Raw genomic sequence first — 16,583 nt, 5'->3', positions numbered from 1 at the left:
TACAGTCAACTCTCATTGTAACAAATACCATTACAATGGGGAAAATATCGTTTTAACGAAAACTTTTCTAATCCCTCGGATAGGTTTACATAGGAACAATATAAAAATATGGAATTCCTTTGTAACGAAATTTCGTTATTACGAAGTGATTTCTCGGGTCTCTTGGAGTTCCGGTCTAATGGAGTTTGACCAAAGCGTATTAATAAAGGGTCTTTAATACGCTTTGGGTTTGACTGTATTTCCCCCCAAAAAAATCGGACATTTTTGTAGTAAAGTAATTGAACTTCAACAATATTTGATCTGAAAAAAGTCCTTTTTATAATGGTTATGTCCTTTTTACTTTTATAAATTTTGGAAGGAAACAAAAGGAAGAAAGGATGGGGAGAAAAAGAAAAATGGTCAAGACGGGCTCGGCTGTGCGTAAATGCCTCGAAATTCCACTTGTGCGCAAAGGGATTAGTGCCTCACTCTCAGTTTTATGACAAAATTTCACATTTATGAGACGTATGACTACGGCACGAGATTAATCTATATATATATAGCTTTCAATATTAAAATATTTCATTCATACGAAGCACAATTTCAATTATTTGACATTTTCATTTTGATTCGAACTCCAAATCTTTGGCATTTAGACATTTCCAGCTATCAAATTCAAGCAGTTTTAGCAGATTGTGTAGACCCGTCGCTGAATTGGTTTTGTATGCTTATTATCAACACTAAAAACCATAAATTTTAGGTTGACAGATACAAAGAGGCGCATTGAGCGGGTTATGGACATTTCAAAGTGAAGACTTAACGTGAGAATTTATTGCACTTTTTGTAGAAATCAGCAGATGCAGTGAGCCTCTAATAAACGGATTTAAATTGCTGGACAAGTGAAAAACCAAAATTTCCCTTTGTCTTCATTTGACTATTGTGGATCAAATTCTGAGTGAGGGTATGGGCCCCTAGGAAGGGATCTTTCGCAGGCCCCCTCCAAGTCAGATTTTTCACAGCCCCTTCCATAGTTAATTTATAGCCTGAAAAAGCCAAAAAATTATGAGAATTATTCCAGGCTCTTGTGGGGGCCATGGGTGAGAGAACCAAAATAGCCCTTGTAATAGAGTACAGGGGTGGCGCTTGGCCACGCGACTCATACCGGCCACACGGGGCACTGCTTAAGAGGATGCTAAATCCGGGGTGAATGGGTAAAAAAAAATTCAGTTTGCCAAAAAAAACCAAACTGTCGGCTCTGGAGGGGCGCGAAATCGGAAATGAAGGACCGAAAAAATGTTTTGTTAGGAATTGTTTGGATAAATTGTGAGGAAGGGGCATGACCTTCTAAGGGTAGGGCTGACAGGACTCTAGCTTGAGGCCCAGGACTAAATCCTCATAACTTTTCTTTTTTCACTATACAAATTAACTGCAGAAGGGGCTCCGCGGAAAATTGGGCAGGGGCCCCAAGAAAGATTCCCTGACGCAGGAGGTAGGGCTATGGAGGGAGCAATAGGTAGGAGGTGCAAAAAATAAGTCCCATACGGGCACAGATTTTGTCTTGAGCCGCCCAGATAGCTTACATTCTTGTTTCTGGCATTACGATCGTGTCCGTTATCGAGGTATAGTAGGACTCAAAAGCGTGATGTCATGAATTTTTTTACTGTGTCGAGTTTTGTTGTCTTAAGTAAAGTCTATGCTGCCGCCCCTTACAACCTGCCGCCTGGGTGCACCACACCCCTGTCCCAATACATTATCACACAGCAATCTGGTTTTAAAAAATTTTAAATTTTGTGGGTATTTTTCCTTATGTATGATTTGATCTCTTGGAGTTCGTTATAACTGAATTCGACTTTATTTCTTTTCAGCAGAGGCAATGGATTGGCACCCCCCTTTCAAAATTCATAAAAAATACCCCAGAGCAATCATTATTTATTCGATTTTTATAAATATATTCCCCATCAGACCACTCAGTGCTGGCTGAAGATAGCTTTGTGCTAAACTAGATGGCTATCCGTCTGTAATTGCATGAAAACGATAAAACGATGGGTTTTTTACAAGTTTTCATTTTTCACCCATCTACTTCTTGGATTACATTTACTACCAGCACTCAAAAGAATGTCAATGAATGGTAAACAAATCTTTGTCTGTTTTCTTTAATGCAGCCCTCTTTTAATGAAAAGTCTGAACACACACAATTTTCTGTCTACAGTTATTCCATTTTGCTTAAACCTCTTCTATAGTTTGTGTCAGAGCCTACTATCACCCCCAAGTCGTAAAACCACCAAGATTACATGAACCACTTTTTTTATTTATTTCTTCCTCATGTTAATGTTACTTGAATGGGGAAAAATTACGAAAAAGGTATTCTATGTATTTTGTTTGAAATTAAATTTTTTTAGTCACTCTGACTAAAAAAATTTAATGTCACAAATTTCTTCGTGGTCCCGTATCAGTAGCCGTGGCTCCCCTTTTGCAAGATTTTCATACGTGTCTCCCCCCCCCCCGCCGGAATATCCTGGGGCCCCTGGTTGAGAACCACTGGTCTAGAATATAATTTTACCCAAAATTTGTCTCTCTGCACATGATAAATAAACATTAGTTCAAACAAAAATACCAAAAAGCAACCAACATACGTCGGATACTGGCTGCAAATCCTACTCTCTTGAAATACCAATGTTTCATAAATGGAACATGCATTTTTGAATGCACGTAGCGTGTTCATGTGTAACAATACAAAGAAACTGATTGTGATGTAATTCGATTGACCTATTCACTAGTAAAGACAAAAAATAATTTTCAATATACATGAAAACTGAAATTTTAGCAAATTTTAATCAAAATGCAGAAAAAGTCAAATTTCGAAATTCTGTCCAAAAACGTTTATATTAACTTGAAGTGTTTCTAAACATAAAGTATGTTTAGAAACAAATAATCCTATATATGATAAAAAAAACGGAAATGTTTGAATCAATTTTTATCTGATATTTCTGCAAAAAAACTTATGTTCCATTCATGGAGCAGCAGTACATTGTTTCCCATCTCAAGAATGGAAAACAATTCCAGAAAACACCAATTTCTAGTGTTACAGAAACATTCAAAATAGTTTTAAACTTCTGGTAGTTTTTTAACCTGAAGAATGATTTTTCATTTGACTGTGTGCAGGTTTTTTTTCCAAAGATGTGTTAATTTTAATATTTTATTCTTAATGCACTAATTTGGTACATAAAAATGAAAGTTCAATTTTTGCTAGTGTCTTGTTACCATTTTATTAGTTTCAGGCTATCAAGAAGAGTCGAGACACGTTTCACGCACCAAGAATTTGACTGAATGTACCCAACGTGTTATAAAAGAATTTATTCAAACACACTTATTGGAGTCAAAGTCAACTTGTCCATATTGTAATTCTAAGAAGCAAAGGGTTTTTCTTCGCCAAAACCACCGCTTTGTGTGCGGAGTTAAAAACCAAATAACAGTAGCTTCAAAGATGCAGGAACAAAATTTGAGGTGAGCTTATAACAACCGTTTCATTTTTATGCTCTTGAATGATAACTCTTCTTGAGTTGATATCAGTGTTCCCTTTAAACTTCTCACATAGTAAACAAATACTTCAGCATACACTATTTTTGGGGTGCAGAAGAAATATGTTTTAATGTATAGGTCTATTGCAGCAGTTTATTTTGCCTATGATATCAAAATTGTCCAATTAGAAAAAAAAGGTTTATGCTTTATGCAAATCCAACCTATTATGTGGGTCAGCAACCAGTTCATAGCTCTGCAAGCTGGTGCATTATGATGTGATGGAATTGGTGTAGCATAATCTCATTATATATAGTATCACAATAGGTAGCTCTGAAATGTGGAACATGCACTCCAATCACTGCACCGAAAAGAAGAGCAAAAGTGATTGTTTGATGGGTTATTATAGCTGCCAAGTTTTCCCAGATTTTCCGGGTGGCTTCAAAATTTCTATTCTATCTCCTGGACTCCAGAAAAATTCTTATATCTCCTGAATTTTGACCACAATTGTAAAAAATTAGGAGAAGAAAATTATTTCTAAAGAATTTACCTGGAAAAAAAAAAATCATTGCTTTCATTTTTTTATCCCCAAAATGATCTCACTTGTGTAATGTAAATAATTGTCATTGTATCAAATCACTAACAAAAGTATTTTAAGGGAGAAAGCAACAAAATTTACCAAACAGCCTTTGTCAATTTGATGAGATGACTTGTATCTTCACGATATACTCTGTTTTGGGTCCCTAAAGTAATTTTTTTGTTGGCAAGATTTGATGTCAGAGTAGTAATGACAATTAATTCAACCTACTGGTTGGCTGTGATTGACGACTCGCGCTAATAGCAATGGCTGGCACAATTTTACAAAAGGGAAAAATCCCTAAAATTTTACTTTTCCCTTTTTGTCAATCTCTTTATTGTTTTCCAAAATCCCTTTTATTTTTATTTTTGTATGGAATTTGGATCCATGCGATGACCTCCCTAATTCTGATTCTCCAATGTTGGGGTATTTTCTTTTCAGTGCGACAAAGACCTAGATACAAGCACCAGTTTTTTGTGCTCTACTGAAGAAACCAGTGCATATTTTAAATTATGCAGGCCACCCATTCAAGAGCTTGTGTCGAAGTTTTTAACTCGTAAAATTCCTACCTCAACATTTTCAAAGTATTGATCTACTGAAGGGGTAACAAGAATATTATACAACAACATGCTGTTTTCAACAGTATTTAATATGTCAGTGGGATCCGATGCGCGGAAATATGATTTTAGTATATCATTCCCTTTTTGATCTCGGAGTACGTAGAAAGTCAAAACAATTCAAACACATGAATACTTGTAAAGTTTGGCATATGTTTGTCATTTTAGTTTTCCCACACCGGAAAATGAAGAACTTGAAGAAAATGTGGTGAATCACCAGTTTAATACTGATCTGACACCTGTAATAGTAAAAGATCATCTGAAGGAAGTATGGAAAAATGATAGTGCCTTGCTTAGACGATTATTCAGCATTTTGAATGTTCAAGATACAGAAACTGGATGTCCAGTGGATGTGTTCTTCACTGATTACCTAATGGTACCACCTGCCCGATTCCGACCAGTAAGTATTTACTAATTTATTTCTTCTTTAATTTGTTATTAGTTTGAGATATTGTATTTAACACTAGAACCGCGGAGTTGGTCAATTTGACCCAAATCAAAATTTGTTTTCATTTATCTCAAAAACTTACACGCAGATGTTAAAAAAATTTCTTGACTTTTTATGATATCATATGAATTCACTAAAATTTTATCATCTTCACATTTCATGTTTCAGAGGCATAAGCACTTATACCTAGAACCGCGGTTTGGGTCATTTTGACCCAACGTACTATTCCATAGGAAAAAAGAGGTGCAGAATTTTCTTGGAAGTGGTTACCCTTTCTAAAAGTGTGTGTAAATGAAGATAGTGAAGAATAAAGGTCTTTGAAGGTCAAGGCCAATTCATTGTCTGAACAGACAATTTTTTTCAATAGGGTAATGGCACAAGTAGAGCTAAATATTTTTTTTCCTTTGTAAACTAGAATACCTGGAAATCTGACGGGACTCAATGAAGATTTTGAGAGAGTAAAAACTTAAGTCTAGAAAAAACGTGTTGTTAAAATTTCTGTAGGCAAACGATGTCACAGAGAAAGAGTAAACTTCTAGTTTGCACCAAATATGTTTTGCACGGATTTCGAAACCTTGGGAAGTATCAGCGTCCAACGAATCTCTCTTTCAGAGCACATAGTGATGCAACTAATCAAACCATTTGAGAACAAGGGCAGAAATGCCTCAACCGACACCTCTTTTCACTACGCTGAAGCTGGCTCAAATGCTAAAAGCCAAGAAATACGAGCTTAGTAGAGACGATGAGACGAAATCGAAGAGCAATATTATCTCACACAATAAATATAGTGAAACTACAGTTGTATGGAACAATGATGCCACAATGACAATTTATCAAGGAAAGAACAATATAAGTTATTCATTACTCAGCACGCTTCATCTGGCAGTCGATATTGGAAGTAGTTAGCTTCAAAAAGCTTCCTCACACACAGAAACTATTTCATACTACAGTTCAACAAAGTGTGACGATCGTAGTTGTAGCGATCAAATGCCCAGAAAATATTCGGCATCATAGACGTTTTCTATAACATCCTGGATCTCACTATAAAAATATTCCTGTATTTTTTGTAGAGCAGTACAGAAGGCCAGAACTATTTTTTGAAAGCAGTTCCTCTAAAATCTTATTGAAGAGCTGCGTTCATCATATGTGTTGGCCTTGCGCAAAAGGAAACGTTCGTGCGCTCTTGATCATGTATCTGTTCGTGAGCGATCAAAATAGTAATAAATAAAAATAAACGAGTCTTATATGTCAGGTAACATAAAAATGTGGAAACAAAACTGTTAATTTTTGCATGGGTTGTGCAAATGTGCAAGAATATTGGAAAAAAAATTCCTCAACTGCTCATCATAAATTCCACTATCAGTAAGAAATCAATACTTATTTGACAGAATCATATTACAGACTTTTTCATGCTCAATTTGACGTGCTTATTTTACATCTTTGTCATATTATGGGATTGCTGAAAAACCTTTTTGGACTAAATAGAGTAAATAATGTATACTAAATCTTATTTTTACTGAATTACATCATTTTTTTAGCTAATTTTGAAGCCCATTTTATATTCATAAACAAATATAATTTTCCATTATGAATACGCAATTAAACAACAATGATTAAGAGTAGGGAGAAACCCAGAAACCAAAAATAAATATCCGGTATTCACTATGAAACGCTGTTTTTCGGAAACTGTTTCTATGAAACACTGAAGTTTGGGTCAATTTGACCAGTCCGCGGTTCTAGTGTTAAAACACAATAGTCCAAAATAGTCATATTGTTTCAGCTACACTGGTGAAATAAATTAAGAGAATTTGCATATTTTATCGAATTTCATGAAAAGAACTGAACTGAATGTAAAATCACTGCTTCTAGACAAAAATGCAAATCTTGTACGTCAAATACGTAAGCGTACACGTGTGTGTAGGCGGAGCCAGTAGAGAAACAGGCTTTATAAGCGTGCGTAAGTTAAGACGCATTTCGTTCGCTAGCACACCTCAGCGAATTTTTTGGTGTTGTTTTGCGCAATCGGTTAATTTCAAATTGTAACAGTAAAAATGAGTAACCACCAACGTTTAGATGATGGAATGAGGTGGCGAATTGTGGGGAGGCTAGAAGCAGGCCAAATCTCAAGTCCAGATTTGTAGAGAGTTCAATTTAACGCCCAGCATCGTGTGTAACTTATGGAAACAGTTCCAGGATACCAGAATCCATCGAGAGAAGGTCTGGGCAAGGTCGTCCAAGAGCCACGACGGCCAGAGAATATCGCCATTTGTCGATTATAGCGAGGCGTAACAGGAGTGCTACAGCTTCTCATGACTTGTATGCAGCCACAAGAACCTGTGTATCAAGGGTGACTGTTTCCAAAAGACTTCATGAGAGAGGGCTGTTTGCAAGAAGACCTGCTGTTTGCGTCCCGCTCACTTCTACGGACAGGAGAATCCGTTTATCATGGTGCAGAGACCATAGAGATTGGAGTATGGATCAATGGGCGACCGTTCTCTTCACTGATGAGTCCCGGTTCAGTCTAAGCACCGATTCTCAGCGTACATTCATATAGAGAGAAGCAGGGACCCGCTACCTACCCTCCAATGTCCGTGAAATCGACCATTATGGCAGAGGAGGTTTAATGGTCTGGGCAGGCATCACGTGTGTATTACAATTATTGAATGGTTATTTGTTTTGTATTGTATCAATGTATGTACATATCAAATTTCATTAAAATCGGTACAATAGTTCTAGAGATAATCAGCCAAGTCTGCAAATTCTCTTAATTTCTTACACCAGTGTATTTGATATTCAAAAGACATTCAGGTATAATTATTTAGATACAGGGAAATAACATGAAAAACTTTTATTCATGTTTGTTGTGGGAGTGTAGTTTTAACTTCATGTATACGCTAATGGTAGCATTTTGATATCATATATACACTGCTTGCCATCCAAAATGCAAACTTGAACATGTTGTACTATATGTATGAAATTTTTACCATAATAAATAAACATGTGGATGAGTATGCAATCGAAAAATCAGAAGGAAATATGCTTTATTTCCTTTTTTAGCGAGCTCATTCCATAAAAAACATACCAAAAAATCTCAAAAGTCTGTTGCATTTGACAGACTTTGATTTTCTTCAAACTTGATAGACTTACTGTCAAGGTATAAAACTACCCAAAGTTTCAATGACTGGCTCTAAGTATTTGTGGAGCCACATGAATTTAAATTTTGTAAACAAAAAAAAAAAAAGATGGTTTTGTTTTTGTCACAAAATTTAACATGGTTCGTACGGTCCTTGAAAACCTTGAAAAGTCCTTGAAAAAAAAAAGTTCATTTTCAAGGCCTTGAAAGTCCTTGAAAATAAATAAGAGTCCTTGAAAAAGAATTTTTTTTAAAGAATTCTGTGAGAGTCCTTGAAAAATTTATGTTTTCCGAAATAGTTTTCGCCACTTTTTTTTTTTTACTTCGCAAGTGACGTCCTTAAAAAAGTGCAAAGCACAGGGAAAAAGCCTTAGTAGCCAATAACCCTGGATAATTGGATTTAAAGCACGTTTTTCCCCATTATTATAAAGCCGAGTTTTCGTAGGAGCAGGTTTTTTGTGGCGCGTGCAAAGTGAATCGCCCAGCGTGACACGCCGTCCTTTCACCAATAATAAGAAAACCTAGATCCTAGAGAGCGCAACAAGCCTCACACGGCAGGGTTTTATGTCGGGCGTGATTGGCCGACTGTTTCTGGAGGAGTCAAATGCGTTGTGCGCCACTCGTTTTACCGATCTTCTCTTCATTTTTGTTTTCTTTCACTTCCCTTCATCGAGCTCGATGCTTCCCTTCAAACCGGAGCATGCAGATGACAGAGTAGCTGATAGCAGGGCCGTGAGCTGATGCGCCACGGTAGGAATACACAAACGCGTAGTGTGATTATGTAAAACGTTTCTGTCGACGCGAAATGATACAGTTCGGTTCATGCGGCGCCAAAAACCTATGTTGGAATGTTTTTTCCCTTTTTATTCTCTGTGCACGTGGAACCGCTCGGCCCGACGCAATATGTAAATCGCTGACGGCATGCTCTCACCCTCACGGGAGCTCGGCTTTGTACTGTAGGCTGGTTTTTTTCCGCGTCTATGTCGGGATTGTTTTTTTTCTCCCTGAGATTGCCGGTTGTTATTTGTCGGCCGTTTTATTTATTTATTTCTTTTATGATCGTAAATGATCTTGTTTTTTTTCCTTGCAACTTTTATGGAATAAAAGCTAGAGTTCAAAATGAACTTCCGATCGTTGTTTTTTTTCTTCAGCTCAGTCGGCACACTCTGACCCCCCCCCCCCCCCAACAACCAACCAATACCTATTTCTAGAGTAGAAGTCCTTCTGTTCTAGAAGGTATTGCAACAACCCACTTCTAGGAAAACCCGGCTTTATGGTAGCATGTATCCTGTGATCGTATGTAGACGTATTTGGAGTCGTTGGAAGTCATGAAACTTTTGTACAAGGTATTTTTTCTGGAGGACTTGAGAAATCAATATCTTAATAAAAAATTGTCATAATTTTTGCCGAAATAATTTCAGCCTTTCGGTCCGTGCATATATACATTAGATCAGTCAACTTCACATCCCCCCCCCCCCCCGTATCTCCGCCCATGCTGTCTAAGGTTGTATAAGGTTCTTTAAAGAAAGAAAACAAAAAATGAGTAACAAGTGTGTGTACTTTTAATTACTTGTGTGGCTGAAAAATCCCTTCTATCAAGATTGGTTGCTGAGTGTGCCAGACAAAAATGTCGCCAAATGCAAGGTGTATTTCAATGGGTGAATCGGCGCTGAAATCCATTGAGCTTATATTACTGGAGGGAGTATGATGCAGGGCCATAACTAGGATTTTTGTATTGTCTTGCCGCCCCCACCAATTCGGAATTCGATAATTTTATAACGGTGTTCACCTAAAAATTGCCACCCGGGGCAGTTGCCCCCCCCCCCTCCCGCGTTCTAGTACCGGCGCTGGTATGACTTCAGTGGTCTACATAATTACTTGGAAGATCACGTGACGCGTTGAATGTCGGCGCATCTCCGTTATTTTCTAATGGCATCCATAGTTGTTTAAAGGAGTTTAAAACAATAAATGAAAGAAATAATTTCAGTATCGATGATATGATTCCAAAATTAATGAAAGAGATAGTTCCAGAATTAATGAAAGAAAGAATTAAAATTAATGAAAGAATTACAGAATTAATGAAAGAAAGAATTGAAATTAATGAAAGAAAGAATTAAAATTAATGAAAGAATTACGGAATTAATTAAATATAATTCCAGAATTAATGAAATAATTTTAGAATCAATAAAAGAATTCAGCATTAGCGAAAGAAACAAATCCAGAATTGATGAAAGCAATTATTCCAGAATTGTTGAAAGAAATAATTCCAGAATTGATGAAAGAAATAATTCCAGAATTAATGAAAGAAATTATTCCAGCATTAATGAAATAAATAAATTCAGAATTAATGAAAGAAATAATTTAATCTTTTTTTTATCTTTAGAAGAGTTCTTTTTTTTAGTCTTTAAAAAGAAATTAATTGCAATATTTAGAGACTAAACTACGTTTCAATGAGGAAATTGACAGGCACGAACTGTGTTATTCAATGTGTCATATGTTTTGTATGATATATATGTGTATGTGGCCTCCTTTATTCATTACAGATGATGTGAAATAAAGTAGGTAGAAATGTAATCTCTGAAAGTTTTAATCAAAATTAAATATGCGCCTATTCATGTTAAAAATATGCTTTTGTAAAAAAAGTCCTTGAATTTTTAAGTTTTACCTTGAAAAGTGCTTGAATAGTCCTTGAATTTTTTTTCGTTGGAAGAGTACGAACCATGTTTAAATTCATGTAGCTCCAGATCATTGAAACTGTTATAGGGTATTTTCAAACCTTGACAGAGTCTGTATACCGATTTTGAAGGAAATCTCAGTGAGTCAACTGACTTTTAATGTTTTTGGTTGATTTTTTTATGGAATGAGCTCTCTGTAAAACATGAAATCTGCAAATGTTTGCTTTTGATTTTGTGATGATATGCAATCGAACTTGGTTAATTCAAAGTCAAAGTTACTGGAAAAAAGTTAAAATTATTCAAAATTTCAATTGTCCAATTAATTTTTACTGGATCCGTAAAATGACTACAAATTGCAACTTAATCATCAACTTTCATATGGGGGGGGGGGAAATAATAGTTATCAGTTATTACAATTTTATCATCAATTATGCAACTGTTTCCCAAATTTTAATCATTTACAACTATAATAATTGATTTTAGCTGCTACATCATTCCACTGTTATAGAATCAGCATCACTGCAGAATTTCTTGACCATGCTCGAGCCTGATTTACGGAAACAGTTCATGATCATGCATTACCAAACTGTTTAACAAATTTTACTTATTAGTCTTATGCTACCAAAGAAACATATTTTCATTAATGTATTATAATTTGCACTTTTGGTTACTTTCCATACTCTCAATGATAATGAAAAAATTCTGATTTCGAAAGGTACACCTTGATTCATAGGTTAAACAAAATTTGTATCAACCCCAAAGCAGAATATGCCAAAATCTGCGACATATGGTGCAGAACAATCAGTGCCACTGCAGAACAGTCTGGAAGAATTTTAAGAAAACGTGTAAAAAACACTATTATGGGGATTTTTACCGCAGAACATTTCGACTCAGGTAAGGGCTCGTTGAAAACATTCTGGTTTAGGGCTGGGTTGTCAAATTTGCTACCCGAGTAGATATCCATCCCCCCCCCCCCCTCTGCTGAGTTTTTTTGGGAAAATAGTTTGTTTTCGAAGAAAATGTGTTGCTTTCAGGTTAAAATTTTATTTTAAGGTTAGTTTATGTATTCCAAAAATTGCTGCATAGTGCAGGTTTAGAATATGTATATTTTGAAGTATTTTTAAAAAAAGATTTTTTTGGGAGCCAAAATGTGTGATAATTTCTTTGAATCACAAACATGCTTTTTTATAATTCTTCCGACTACCTTTTTTCATGTAAGCATTTAGGTACGCGATTCACATATTAAAATGTTACAAGAAACCACAAACAGAAAATGTAACCATTAACTTAGATATGTACTATACCCCTGATATGTAATATGTGATGAAAATATCCAAAGAAATTACTGCTTATTTTATAATGCATAGTAATTTACCCCACACACACAAATCCTTGTATAAATAAATTGAAGCCTCTGTGAAGAGAAGTAAACCAATGTATGTAGACTGAATTTTCATTGAAAAAATATTTACATGTTTGCATTGCATTTTTATAAGATTATTAACTGATGGATTATTATTAATCCAAAAAATCTAATGCGCTCAAAAATCCTTAATTTCTACCTCCACTCGTAGTCTCAAGAACCTCATCTCTACCCAAAAGTCCAAGTTCCTAACCCACTCTTGACCAGATTACTTATAAAACAAATCCTACCAAATTTTGGAACTTCCTCAGACCTAAATCTGTTGGACCCACTTCTCTCAAAATCTCAAAAATGTCTCATCTTTTTCAGCTATTGCCACTGAGTTCAATTTGGCTTTCTGCTCAGTTTTTTCAGTTTTTTTTTGTTTTGATCCCACTCCCCCACAATACTCATTCGTCGATACTGTCCATAACTCAAATCCGGTCCTTTTCACGAAAGAAGGTATTTTAAAGTTACTAAAAACACTGAAAACCCATTCTGTAGGCCCCGATTTCATTCCAAACTCCATTTTCAAAAATTGCGCAGATGAAATCTCAGACTATCTTCTAATCTTATTTAATGTCTCACTGTCATCCTCTCCACCGATTGGAAAATCAATAAAATTATTCCCATTCACAAAACCGGTCCCCTCTCCGCCCCCCTTAACTTCAGACCAATATCTATTACTTCATTGTGTTATAAGATATTCGAACATTTTATAACAAAGGAAATCCATGCCCATTTAGACTCCATTAACTCCATTAAACGTTTCAGACGATCCCTTTCTACTGCATCTCAACTGTCCCTTTTCATCCATGACCTTCCCAAGGCCATTGATAATAAGTTACATACCAATATCATCATCTTGGATTTTTCTAAAGCCTATGATAAAATTCCACACAAATAGACTCCTCTTTAAAGTTTCAAATCTTGGTCTTGATGTACAATTGCTCAAATGGTTAGAAGCTTTCCTAAAAAATCGTAAACAGTTTGTTCATTTTAAAGATGGATTCACCTTTTGCCACTGTAAATTCAGGTACTCCTCAAGGAGCGGTTCTCTCGCTTTTATTGTTTTTAATATATATAAACGATCTCCCTGAAACCCTCAACTGCAACACTAGATTTTTTGCTGATGACTGTGTAATCTATAATTAATCATAAATCTGATCAAGAAACTTTCCACGTAATCTTGTTTCCATCTCAGATCGGTGCTCATTTTGGCATATGCCTATCAACCTATCTAAAACAGTTTTCATCAGAGCTACTCGTAAAAATCTTCCCCTCGAATTCTCATACTCGATCAATAACTTAACCATATTTCAAGTTTCTCAATTTAAATATCTGGGAGTCATAACCTCGGCTGATATATCTCGCTCACTTGCTCTCTCTCTCTGTGTTAGAATAATCATATAGATTATGTCTACCAGAAATGTCTCGACAAACTTTTCCTTCGTTGCAACCTCAAACATTCTACTCATGACGTCCGACTTCTCTGCTACCAAACTTATATTTCTCCCATTCTTTCTTATGCAGCTGAGGTCTGGGACCCCCCACACCTCTAGTAACATCGACAGACTTGAATCTATCCAAAATAAATCTGCCCGCTTTATTCCCAACTGCTGATAATCTTTTAGTTCAGTTTCCGATCTTAAACTCAAACTTAATCTCCACCCACTCGTTACTCATCGACTTATCTCCCGCTTAGCCATATTTTACAAGATTATTCGTGGTCATTTAAATTTCGATACATCCTGTATTATGACTTGACCACCCAATAGACTTGACCACCCAAAAAATTAAAACCTATTTTTGCCTCTACACAGATTGTTTTAAATTCAGTTTTTTTCCCAATTCAGTTTTTTTCCAGAAGTGTTGTTGCAAGGCTGTGGAATCGATTGCAAGAAACAGAAAATGTTAGACGTCGACCAGGGCAAGGTCGGCCACGCGCTACTAATGACCGGTATATACGGTTAACAGCCCATCGAAACAACAGAGAATGCTACGCAGCTGCAAAGACGTTTGCTCTTGGCAACAGGACGAAGGGTGTCCAGCCGAACAGTATGTAATCGGCTTCATGAGGGAGGGCTCTACGCACGTAGGCCGATGGTCTGCATTCCACTGACCCCATGCCACCGTGCGGCCCGAAGAAGATGGGCTGCTGAACATCGAGATTGGGAGCAACATGATTGGAGCCAAGTGCTGTTTACAGACGAGTCCCGATTCAGTCTGGAGTGTGACACCCGACGTGTTCTGGTATGGAGGGACAGGGGCACTCGAAATAACCCCACATTCGTTCGTGAAAGGTCACAATACAGACGAGCTGGTTGGATGGTATGGGGTGGAATCAGCATAGGCGGACGTACGGACCTGCATATCATTCAGAATGGCACTTTGACGGCCCGAAGGTATGCAGACGAGATACTGCGACCTCATGTCGTCCCTTACACTGGAGCCATTGGAGATTCCTTTGTTTTCCAGGATGATAATGCCCGACCGCATAGAGCTCGTCTGGTGGAGAACATGCTTGAAGCTGAAACAATACAGCGTATGGAATGGCCAGCGTGCTCTCCTGACCTGAACGCATTGCTGCGCGACCAAGGTCGCCTGTTACTGTCCGAGACTTGCAGATTGCACTTCTTGAGGAGTGGTACAGTATTCCCCAAAGTCGGATCGATTACCTCATCGCATCCATGGCAAACAGGTGTGCAGCAGTCTTAGCTGTTCGAGGAGACCACACACCCTATTAAAACTCATGCATCATGTCTAAACAGTACTTTTTTTTATCGTTTACATGTAACCAAATTGTTGCCCTAAATCATCTTTTCATGTTTTTTCCATATTTTCAAAGAATTAAAGCTTAATTCCAAATTTTTTTATGTCTTTTTTCTGTATTGCGCATTGATACGCGTGTACTATCCATTGTATGCCAATACGTGGCTGTCTCACACGGTTTTCTTTACTTTTTTGCTTGCTCTCCTAATTGTTTTGAGCAGTGTACATAGTTTAACATACACCAAAAATGTATATTTAGATATAATATAAGATGTACACATAAATGATGTACATACATGTTTAAGTTACATATTTTGAGGTTGTGGGAAAAAAAATTAAATTTTCCTCCCACTTTGCACAAAAAAACCCATCCCAGGCCATGCCCGAGTGGCATGGTGGTAAGATGCTCATCTACCATTGTGAAGGTTGTTGTCAGGGTCCCGGGTTCGAACCCAAAGGAGGATATAGATAAGATATTTTCCCAAACAAATTCGAGGTGACCACCAATAGACAGCACCTACACTTCCAACCCATCTCACTAATGGCAGTAAATTGTAATATAGCAGTATGGCCAGAATTGGTGTTTGGTGAAGTAGCCCAGGCTGTAAGTGAACAATTATTCCTTTATTGTATGGTCAATTTTATTAATCAAATACAGTTTAACAGTAACAAGAATTTTTATTTAGATAATGTAAGATGTACACATAAAGGATCTACATACATGTTTAAATTATATATGTTGAGATTGTAGAAATAGGAAATTTAATTTTCTCTATTTTGCCCAAAAAACCCTGGTTTAGGGGTTATCAAGTGGTACACATTCTCATTTCATTCTAGCTGTACAAAGTTAAAATGGACATCAATTACATTAATTTAACAAAGAAAGAGTGGAGAAAAATAGAATTTTCAAAACTTTTATTTGTCTTTAAAGATTTGTCTTTTAGCAATTCGGTCAAGAAAAGCAAAGTCTGGCTTCTTGGAGAAATTTTCAAACTAAATTTTCTCTTATAAAAATAATGATCATCTTCCTCCAACTTTGAATTATCTAAGATATTAGAGAAAAAATTTGAATTAAACAAAAAATTTCAACAGTATATATTTTATAGAAAATTTATAGAAATTTATCTATATTTTATAGAAAACTCAAGGAGAGTTTGAATTAATCACCATGTTCTTCTTTACTCGTCTATGTGATTACTTTCTCTGTTAAAAATTTCAAGCACATTCAAGGTTTTTGTATTTTGGATGGCCAGCAGGGTATATTGTAATCATAATTTCAGTATCATAACATCATTCATTTAATTTTTTTTCCCCCCAGATATCTGTGGTTAAAGGTAGAAAATACATGAATGCACAATCAACTGTTCTTAAAGATGTTCTTAATGATGTGGTTTCATTACGAAACTTGTTGAAAAGCATGAAGGGGGAAAAGATTGGAAGTGTTGAACAAGTAATTTTTTTGTA

The 16,583-nt window shown here is 36.2% G+C and overlaps 1 protein-coding gene across 1 annotated transcript in view; it reads left to right on the top strand.

Moving 5' to 3' along the window:
* Positions 1 to 16,583, top strand: part of Polr1A (RNA polymerase I subunit RpI1) — a 553,279-nt gene that overhangs the window by 135,190 nt on the left and 401,506 nt on the right. The window contains exons 5-7 of the mRNA XM_089249700.1: positions 3,252 to 3,483; positions 4,858 to 5,089; positions 16,438 to 16,569. Coding sequence (XP_089105826.1) covers positions 3,252 to 3,483; positions 4,858 to 5,089; positions 16,438 to 16,569 — 596 coding nt within the window. The remainder of the gene's footprint in view (positions 1 to 3,251; positions 3,484 to 4,857; positions 5,090 to 16,437; positions 16,570 to 16,583) is intronic.

Source organism: Pholcus phalangioides, unplaced genomic scaffold, assembly GCF_987345545.1.
Source record: "Pholcus phalangioides strain wild (caught in Gottingen) unplaced genomic scaffold, Ppha-v1.0 ptg000022l_1, whole genome shotgun sequence".
NCBI classification, from domain to species: domain Eukaryota; kingdom Metazoa; phylum Arthropoda; class Arachnida; order Araneae; family Pholcidae; genus Pholcus; species Pholcus phalangioides.
The sequence above is the reverse complement of the archived record's forward strand: the minus strand, read 5'-3'. Positions and strand labels throughout refer to the sequence as shown.